The 10,615-nt window shown below is 36.7% G+C and overlaps 2 protein-coding genes across 2 annotated transcripts; one reads left to right on the plus strand and one right to left on the minus strand.

Moving 5' to 3' along the window:
- Window positions 1-4,025: 4,025 nt before the first annotated feature.
- On the plus strand, window positions 4,026-7,865 carry LOC121366856. The gene is made up of 2 exons (XM_041491131.1): window positions 4,026-4,245; window positions 4,814-7,865. Exons 1-2 carry the CDS (start codon window positions 4,026-4,028, stop codon window positions 6,064-6,066), a joined length of 1,473 nt encoding a protein of 490 aa, XP_041347065.1. The 3' UTR covers window positions 6,067-7,865.
- Window positions 7,840-9,603, minus strand: LOC121366854. Its single transcript, XM_041491130.1, has one exon. The coding sequence runs from the start codon at window positions 8,725-8,727 to the stop codon at window positions 7,840-7,842; it is 888 nt and encodes a 295-aa protein (XP_041347064.1). The 5' UTR covers window positions 8,728-9,603.
- Between the last annotated feature and the right edge of the window lie 1,012 nt (window positions 9,604-10,615).

The following is a 10,615-nucleotide window of genomic DNA, read 5'->3' on the forward strand; positions in this document are numbered from 1 at the left end:
CTTTCCTCGGAGAAGAGGAAATTTTAGAAATAATTATTTCACGCATTTGGACGCATGCCGCCCCGTACCCACTGTTTTTGAAGAACTACATCAAACTAACGCGCATTTAACTAATACTTGATTTGGGGCGTCATTTCTTTTGGGACCTGTAGTACAGGGCGAATAGATTTTAAAAAATGTTTCTCTTTTTATTGTTTTTGTCAGACAAATACTGGCAAGCACACATGACTTGTTCTGTAGAAAACGTGTTATATTACAAAATAACATAAATGAAACAATTGTCAAGCCGTATTTCCTGCTTAAAATAATCCGAATAAAAGGATTTTAATATTTAGTAATTGGAAGAAAAAAAAAAAAGTTTTCTTTAAACCGATACATTAAGTCATTGATTTAGTATCATCGCATTGGATGTCGGAAATTTGTCATTAGGAGAAAACCCATAATTTCCCCGTTAGTAGCAAGGGATATTTGTAATGCACAATCCTACAAAACGGATGCACATACCACGTCTTGATTGGGACAGTTGTGGGCACTGTGGAATGAGAAATAGCAAATGCCCACCGACGGAATCGTCCTAGACCGCCACTCATCAGGCGAGCGTTCAGCACTGGGTTCCAACTTACGTCCCGCTCCCAATTTCGTTCTTTCTTGCATTTAAACCTTTTGTAATCTTTTGATAATTTTGTAATAATCTAATACCAAATTTATTTCAAAATTTTTATTTATTTTTTTGTTCGGGAAAATTTATGAAAGAGAAAATGAATTTTGCTTAAAATCGATTTGAATTTCAAAATAACATAATCGTGACAAAGAAGAAAAAGTAACGTAGTCCGATATGTCGACTTATACTTGTCCGAATAAAGGCAGCTGGCTTCCTCGAAACGTTTTCCTTTGTGATAACGGTAACCTGATTCCCGATTCGGTTGACGTCACTCCGTGCCTTCCCCTAGCAACCAGTGAACGGGGTGAAAAAAGGTATTACATGAATCGCCCTCAGGTTTAGGCATTTTTTTGTCCATTAGAAGCATAGCACTTCTATTTTGATTCTGTCATTATCCTTTTATACTAACTACACCTGAACATGATTTAGAAATAAAAAACAATTTATTTTTTATTTTACTTAAAGTTGCACATAAACATACGCAGATTTCATGATATGCATTCATGTACTTCCGATGTTTTTGTTTTAGTCGGTAGTCCCAAGTGTTTAATCTGTTGCCAATCAAAACATCGAAAGTTACGATAGGCACCCCTCTCCCCCCCCCCCCCCCCCCAAAAAAAAAAAATATAAAAAACTAAATTTAAAAAAATATAATAATAATAATAATAATAACAAGTATTTATCAAGACGTTGTGTGGGTCCGAACATAGGCCCCTTCCCAAAAGAAAGTAAGTGGACACTGAAAATTCCAATGTCTATGTTAAAAAAGTTCCAGTATCTATATACATAATTTAATTGTTATGTCTGTTCAGTGTTTCTGCCAAAAATTATTTGAATGTTTGGGTACATGGCGCTATGGAATTGACTGCAACCACAGACAATAGGGGATGGGGGGGGGGGGGGGGGGGGGGGGGGGGATGGGGGATTTTACTTTTAGAAATAGGGTTAAGAAAATCATACCAGTAATGATAAGAGTAATTAATTATGTCAGTTAAAAATTAACGTTAACTGTCATTAAAACAAAATCTGCAAAACAATTTTGGGGTAAAAAAAAAAAGGGAAAAATGCAACAAAAAACCCACCTGGATAAATCCGTGAAAAAAAATAGTTTATAAACCGGTTTCTGTCAAACCGAAGTTGCAAAATTGAATGCGGTGACGCAGTTTGGGTTTTGGGTTTTGTCTTCTGGTTTTTTTTCAAAGCATGGATTTGGGACAAGAAAAGGTGGGTATATACTTTTTCGTTTTTTTTTTAAATGCCTCTTCCTCTTGCCTCTGCTTTGGTTCCTTCTCTTGTGCTGTCGGCATTGACTTTGCGTGAATGTCCATTATAAACTGACCAAAGCATTTATAGATTAATGGACCATTCCTCGTGGCCTAATGTTGAGTGTGATATATATGAATATCTTACAAAATTATTCCTGAGTGAGTAACCTTGTAGTAGGGAAACCATGACAAATCGCAAGTCACCGAAAGCGTACAACCAGTTGTGTGTGTAATGTGCGTGTGTGTGAAAAAAATATATATAAAAGGTAAAATATATATAACTTGTGCATCTCCACCCACCTCCCCCCCCCCACCCCCAACTCACTAGAGGACGGGAAAGCTCCCCCCAAGAGATTGTGCCCCCTACACAGACAACTCCAGATACCGTTTTCCACGGCCCCTCCATGCACTGTTAAATTATCCGAAACCCACAATTGCTGACGTGATCATCTCTCAACAGCTGAAGTTAATTCCATTGACAAAAGTTAAAGGATGCCCCTACATCGTCCCAGGGTTACAGTGGACGAGAAAACTAGATACAGTAGTGCTTTTTTTGTAAACTGTCCGTTTCGTGATTAGGATCTTCGTTTTAAATTTGTTCCAACATGCTCAATTATGTTGCTAAATTTTGTTTGTTTTACCTAATGTAGAGAAGTTATATATTTTAATGTCAGAGCCTAACCTTGTATTTGTAACAGCCCAAAAACCTAGGGTTTTTTTTAATATTATACCACCGTAGAGACACAACGGTTTATTATTTTAACTGTACATACCTCTATTATTTAACTATACTGTCTTTCATAATCCCATAAGGAATGGCTTATGTATTTTTATGTTTGTTTTATTTAGTAAATATGTGATGTACATTAGGTGGAGACGTTAATAAATTACCTGTTAATAAAGTATCTGTTTGTCTATATTGTGACAGCACACTGCTGCCTGCACCTGTATGGCTGGGTTAAGTTAATACCAACAACTTTAAGTTATATATTTACTACATTACAATAGGCATGAAATTTAAGCACCATATTTTAACCGATTCTGTATTAATATGGCGACAATTATAGATCTATGGCTTTTATATTGTTCTGAAAAATTATCAATGTTTTGCAAATGCTTAGGTAGACTAAATAAAACTATTGGGATACTTTCCAAGCGTACGTTTGTATTTAGCTATCGACAAATTGATTAGTATTTTTACATAATCACCTAAAACGCATTAAAATAGAAGAAAAAAAAACACAAAGAAAAAAGAAAATGCGCTAATTCAGTACCACATTTTATTTTTTTAAATTTACAAAATATATAATCACATTTTATTTACAAAAATGTACAAAAATAATAAAGTAAATGGTGTGACATATTAATGCAATATAAATTTTTTTAAATGCATAGCCCTTCCCACAGGGAACGTGTATTTTTAATACTATGAAATTTACTACAAATCATTTATTTCACACAATTGCACACAAAAATAGGTTTGGTTTTGTTATTTCCAAAACACTTTTACTTTTCTTCTTAAACCAAACTGAATTTATTTACAAAAATAGGAGGATGTGACGACAGACTATAGGCCTATGACCCCCGGCCCTATGTTAAGTCAAAATGTGCTACCGATAAGTAATCACCGATTTCTTACAAATCCATGTTCATATTCACACCAGCATGTCAAATGTCTGTTTGTTTTATTTATACTCCTACATCCTCACTGATATGAACTGTTGAGTACAGAGGTGGGTAAAGTTGGATCGTTGCACCCATGGTTTCCCCCGTCCTTTGCAAGCATTGGCCCACAGACGTTTTTTAACCTCGTCTACGGGAAATATTAAAAACTTTTAACTTGCTGTCTGTCATCATACTATGATGTGTATTGCCAAAGGCTGCTCAGGATTTCGGCATTTTCGATTTGCGCGGACAGAAGTCCGGTAATTAACGATATTCCTCTAGTGCTCCCATTAACTCCCATACAAATAACGGTTTCTTTTCACCCAGTCCCGTAGTCGTCATGGTAACTGCGGCCTGCCACCATGCGGTTTGTCGGGATGCGCGCGCAACCCGAATGGGAGAATTGTTGTTTGTTGTTTTGTAATATACTTAAAATGGTAAACTTCTGTGGGGTTTTTGGTTGCGGAAACCGTGCGGGCAGAGACTGTGCATTTTCCTTCTTCAGACTTCCAACAGTTCGTTTGTCACAAGGAGAACAGACCCACGAATTGTCAGACGAACGGAGACGAGTGTGGCTTTCGAACATTGGACGGGTCGATATAAAACCATCAAGTTACCCATATTTTCGCATCTGTTCTTTGCATTTTATAAATGGTGAGTTAACATTTTATTAATTTCTACCTAATCCAAACTATGTCAGTATATGTCTGTGTGTCTCTCTCTCTCTCTATCCCTCTCTCTATCTTCTCTCTCCCTCTTCTCTCTCCCTCTTCTCTCTCTCTCTCTATCTATCTCTATCTTCTCTCTCTCTCTCTCTCTCTCTGGGAGAGCTTGCATTATAATATTGGGGTGCATACATTGTATGAAATGTTGACATTTAGATTTACAAGATTTAGTAGTAAAATGTAGGCCTAGTAAATAAAGACATTTAGTAAATAATTAAAAATAATAATAAAAAACCAAAAACCACATTTAAACCTGTCCAAACAAAGTTGTTTATTATTTATATCATTTGCACTGGTATTTTACAATTCATACTACATAAACTCGCATGCACACTAGTTGTTTTATACTTATTAACATTTGATTAAAATTTAATATAAATTAATTTTTTTTTTTACAGTAAGTGATTGTAATAGGCCTTGTATTGCTTTTTGATGTAGATATTAATATATTAAATTTGTTTTATCATTTTAAGTTATAATTCTCTTGTGTTATGCAGGTAAACCTTCAGCCCTTTATGACAAGACTAATCCAGATTGGGCACCAACATTACATCTTGGTCATGATAAATTTAAATTGACCACAGGAAAAGAAAATTCTTCTCGACATGAACGGATCATTGGCCGCACCACAAAACGGAAAAGGACTGAAGCAGCTCAGTCCCTACTATCTCTCCAAGACGTGATAGTTGAAGACCAGTCCACCGAAGTTGAACCATCTGACGACACCACTACAAAGGAAAGCCAAACATCAACTACTGGTGATCAACTTGTGTCAATGGAAGAGGAAATGAGAAGACTCACAGTTGAAAATATTGATTTGAAATGTGAGTTGGCTTCCATGAAACTAACTGAAGAAGGGTTGAAAGGCAATGATGAGAAAGTTAACTTTATGACTGGACTGCCAACTCATCACATTCTAATGCAACTTCTGGAATACATTTCAATACATCAAAATGTCACACCCAGATCAGCATTATCTGGATTTCAACAGCTATTGCTTACACTGATGAAACTTAGGTTAAATGTTACAAATGTACTTTTAGGGTTTATTTTTAATATTGATAAGACAACAGTCTCAAGAACCTTTTTAAATACAATTGATATTTTACATGTTATGCTTCAACCACTTATCAATTGGCCAGGACGTGATGAATTGAAGAAGACAATGCCTATGGAATTCCGTCGTTACTTAGAATCTAAAGTTGTTGTCATAATAGACTGTTTTGAGGTTTTCATTGACACACCTTCCAATCTGGAGGCAAGGGCCCTTACTTGGTCAACATACAAGCACCACAATACTGTTAAATTTCTTATTGGAATTACACCACAGGGAACAGTTTCCTTCATTTCAAGAGCCTGGGGTGGTCGAGTCAGTGATAAGTTCTTGACTGAACACTGTGGATTTCTCAATAAACTTCTGCCTGGTGATGTTATTTTAGCTGACAGAGGATTCGACATCGCTGATAGTGTTGGACTTATGATGGCAACTATAAAAATGCCCGCATTCACTAAAGGGAAAACTCAGATGCCTGCATTGGAACTGGAAAAATCACGTAAAATTGCCCATCTTCGAATTCATGTAGAGCGTGTTATTGGATTGTTGAGGCAGAAATACACTTTACTTGCTGAAACTCTTCCAATAGATTATTTGATTGTCAAGGATGGTAAAGATGTTACCACTGTCGACAAAATTGCTGTTGTTTGCTGTGCTTTAATTAATTTGAATGGGCCGATTGTTCCATCTGATTAAAAACACTTGCTTTACCACAATTTGGAATCCTGCAAAAACCTATTCAACTGCAGCCATACTTATTTGGTGTACATGTACATTTCTGCTATAACAGTTAACAAATGTTTACATGTATGTGAAGCAACAAGATGTGTGACCTAAATGTACATGTTGTACTCCACAAAACCTATCCTGAACATCTTTATAAAAAAAAGCATATTACAAATATTGAGGCTATAACTCTAGTTATCAGCAGTGAGACAGTATTTAGAAATTAAATGTGGACAAAACCAAAACATGTCTGTAGTTTTTCATTAATATTGAAATCCAAGCTACACTGATGAGTCCTGGAGGGACGAAACATGTTTCTCTGTTAAAGACACACAAGTGTTCTATCGAGTTAACTGAAATAATATGGTGAGAACATCTATTAGTACATGTATGAGCCACAGACTAAAAAAAAAAATGTGGCACACTTGGGAAAGAAACATGATATTCTAATCCAAATGACTCCCCATTGTTCAGCTATATATATAGCTAATTTTTTCTCTTTAACACCAATGGGGGGGGGGGGGGGGGATTGTTTTATTTAACAATACTCTCAACACATTTTACTTGTGATTATACTGGCATTGATGTACGGTATTGTTAAAATAAAATATTTTATGTGAACTTTCCCATAGACAGGACACTACATACCTCAGTCAACTAAATAAAACTTTACTACAAATTTAGCATTTTTGTGTTTAAATTTGTATAATTTATTTTCTCCAGATTAACAAATGGTCAGTTATACTTTATTCATGAATATCAATAAATGAAATACATGTGTATATTTAAATGTTTAGTAGTTTGGAATTTAATACATATAGTATGTACATTGGTCATCTATCTACATGTTTCTATCAGTTAATTGTTCATACTGCACATCATCAGTTTGTGTGACCCAAGTGTCCTGACCTTACTTATAAGTAAACTTTTTAAATGTTCAATGGCCAATTTGTGTCTAGCATATGGTTATTTCAACACTATGTCAAAACAGCTACAGTGAATACTTTGCCACTACATAAGTTAAAACATGTTTCGTCCCTCCAGGACTCTTCAGTGTAGCTTGGATTTCCATATTAATGGAAAACTACAGACATGTTTTGGTTTTGTCCACATATAATGTTATTAATGTTAACATTTCAGTTTAATAATGTTATTTCTGTTATCCCTTTATCATTCATGATTTTCTCCTTGTTCATTATCGCTTCACCATTCTTGATTTCCTCCTGTCTTTTCTGCATTCAGGGCAGTACCACTTGCCTTTAGGTTCTGTCAATATACCTACACACCCATAGTGGAACCAATGAATGGGGCAGTTCTGACCGTCGCAAGCAACCATGTCTCCAAATTCTTCCTTTTTGCAGAAACACCACACTTCGGCAATCTCAGCTTGAGGGCTTGCTTTCTTTTGCTGATTTGTGTGGTCAAGTAGAGGCATCCGTGAATAATATTTCGCAAGCAACTCTGGCAGAATTCCAACTTGAAAAATGAATAGAACTGCTTGTGTAGTATCTGGCCAGAATGTCTCCTCTTTGTAAATCCTTTCGCAGTGATAGGATTTGGTTGTCCAGAGATAAAAGTCTCCATACGTTCGTCCACAAACAAACAGCTGACACTGAACTTGGTAAAAGTATTCATGTTTTCTGTCCAACATCCATTTACCTTCCTCATTAAAAACCAAACACATTTCTTCAGATTTAACATTTTGAAGATCTCTGTCTCTGATGAGATACGGGCATTTTATTTCTAAGCAACCATCACCACAACAGTCACAGGTGGGACACATCCATCGGGTGATGCTCCAATCTGTGGGTGCTCCTCACTAATGACAAAACCAGAATCTCTCATCTTGAAGTTGACATGTTTCATTTTCATCAGCTCCAAGTACTGCTCCTTTGCTTTTCTTTCCTTTAACAGACCCCATCGTGTTGCTGGTGTATTTACATTTTTTTTCTCGGGATAGCAAATATCCTTAATCAAGCTGGGAGATGGCTGTGAAGGATCAGTTTTACAAACCTTTCGGAATTTTGATGCAGTTATGCGCCCCGCTCGATAACGCTGCCACAGTCGGGAATTTGATTGACCCCTAGTTGCCATTTCTGTGGCTTCAATCTGCTCCCTTGTAGCACTGATGTTAACTGAAGTACATTTTTGCAAAATGATGTTATACGGTTGCATATAAAGTTCTTCTTGGAACATGTCAGAAAGAACATCTGGAAAAATATTTTGAGCCTGTTGAGGAATGAAGTGATCATTGAACGGTTCTATAACTGATAAGACAGCAGGTTTTACCCTACCAATACTAAGTCCCTGCAGGAACTTGTCCAATCTGTTAGCACTTGGAGCAGGTATTTCCTTAGGCTGGCGAATACGACATGCAACAGGCGTCCCAGTTGCAATTGAATGGTCCAAATTCAAGCGTTTGGTCTGGGCTGATGTGAAGTCAATCTCGCCGACTGGTCGATACTTTATGTCTTTCAGTGCAGACGGTAAAAGCCAATAGGCCGGCTCTTGGGTGACAGTCTTCGAATCTCTGATCTTCACAGTTGCATCAATTGCAAACAGTAGTGTTGCAATGTGTGTGCAAGCCTCACCTAACCCTGCCATACAATCACAGTGTGCTGTGCAGACCATGCCATTCTTCTCCGCAATGACCCAGGGTTGCAAAGGCTTTTCTCTCAGTCTTTGCGAATGTAACACCTGAAATAATTTGTATTGATAATTTTACTTTATAACTTCAATAAAAAGTATGTTATTAGTAGCAATAAAAAATATTACAATCATTTACCACATGTTTAAGTTATATTGGTTATAGTTATATATCTGATAAGTAAATTCTTAATAAATTACAGCAAACAGCATTTCTTCTAAGTCAAGGTTCATACATGTATATATAACAATGTATTGGTTTGTTTAATCAATAAATGGTATAATATCCGCCTGGTCCCCTCCATTATTATTATTAGTTAGGGTTAGGGGTTGGGGTTAGGGTTAGGGGAGGGGGGGACCGGGCGGATATTTTTCCGTACTTATAGTAGTAGTATGTACAGGGCTTTTGATTGCACTGAAGTGAAGTACAAATACATATCGTATGCCAAAATTAAGTACAAACATGCTGACCTCAAGCCCTACTAAAATATTAACTTAATAATTACTGCACCAAAAAGTCCTTCTTATGCTTAAACAAAGTCCCCAAATTAGTGACACTTAAAGCCCTGGTATATCTCTATAGTATATATATATTATATGAACACGTGACCTACCTTCGCTCGAACAATGTGAAATCCATTCTTAATGCAGACTGCAACGTCACTAATCCATCCAGAGGTCAGCTGGTTAAAAGCATCTAAACTTTTCCATGCCTTCATGTCGTCCATAGTATAAAAACTTTTTGTAAATATCAAGTAATTTACAATGTCTGGATACAAAACACTCGGAAAGTTTTTCTCACTGTTGGACCACTCGAGTTTCGTCACTTCATATGGATCGACATTATTAATAATACTTATTTTGCTTAAATATCGGTCTCTAGATACACTATCCAGTGTACCAACATAACCTGGTTTAGGCACGGGTAATGATTTCAGTTGTTTAGACATAATAACATCAATTTTCTACTTCGCTGAACACTGACAATGATAATACTTCTTTTGTTTGTCCTCCAATATGGCTGCCGGGACTTGCGTACACAGAAACTGTGACGTCATCGCACACACTCTATTAGAACAACTTTCTTCATTAGTCATTTATAATGCTATGCCCAAATATGCATGTTGCGGTTCGCGTATATCATTTTATATTCTGTTCGGACCGCCTATTTTTGCGGGGAAATGTATTGTCAGGAAGTGTTACAGTGTAAGGGTCTGATACTCGAAAGAGAACACGGGATCGGACTATTTTGTGACACCACGATTCGGTTAATTTTCGGTTATTATTCCCCTACCCCAGTCCAATCGGAGGGGACTATAGGTTCCATCTCCGTCCGTCCGTCCGTCCATCTCTCTGTCCCACATGTTTTCCAGATGCAGAAGGCTTTGATATATTGAGCAGAAATTTGTATATATGTTTATCACGGAGTTATGACCCTTCAATTTAGGAGATGTGAACATTTGTTTTCTGGACTTTTTTTCTTTCAGAAGACCTTTAGATATTGAAATGACATTTGTGTATAGGTTTATCACGTACTGTTACAGATCACGTTTGACATTCATGGCGATTTACCCATTTTAATGGAGTTATGGCCCTTGAACTTGTTTTCCCGATTTTTGCAATGCCTGGAGATTTGTATATAGGTTTACAGATCAAGTTGAAGTTTCGTCGTGATTTACCCACTTTTCAGAGTTATTACCCTCCTTCACTTTAGGAGATAGGGAAAATTGTTGGGCCCGGTAGGGGACATGTATTGCTTTAGCAGTACTCACACAATGCTTATTTTCCTTTACCTTTTCACAGGGCCGCAGGAAGGATTTCTTGAGTGAAATGAGGCACAACCTCTAGTGGAAGATCAAAGCGCCTGTGTGTG

This window comes from Gigantopelta aegis, unplaced genomic scaffold (genome assembly GCF_016097555.1).
Source record: "Gigantopelta aegis isolate Gae_Host unplaced genomic scaffold, Gae_host_genome ctg7492_pilon_pilon, whole genome shotgun sequence".
Lineage (NCBI taxonomy): Eukaryota > Metazoa > Mollusca > Gastropoda > Neomphalida > Peltospiridae > Gigantopelta > Gigantopelta aegis.

Excerpts from the sequence above, each read along its gene's own strand:
- LOC121366856 (XM_041491131.1), top strand. The coding sequence starts at position 4,026 with ATGGTAAACTTCTGTGGGGTTTTTGGTTGCGGAAACCGTGCGGGCAGA. Across the intron at positions 4,246-4,813 it reads TTCTTTGCATTTTATAAATG|GTAAACCTTCAGCCCTTTAT; the intron begins GTGAGTTAACAT and ends TGTGTTATGCAG.
- LOC121366854 (XM_041491130.1), bottom strand. The coding sequence starts at position 8,727 with ATGGTCTGCACAGCACACTGTGATTGTATGGCAGGGTTAGGTGAGGCT.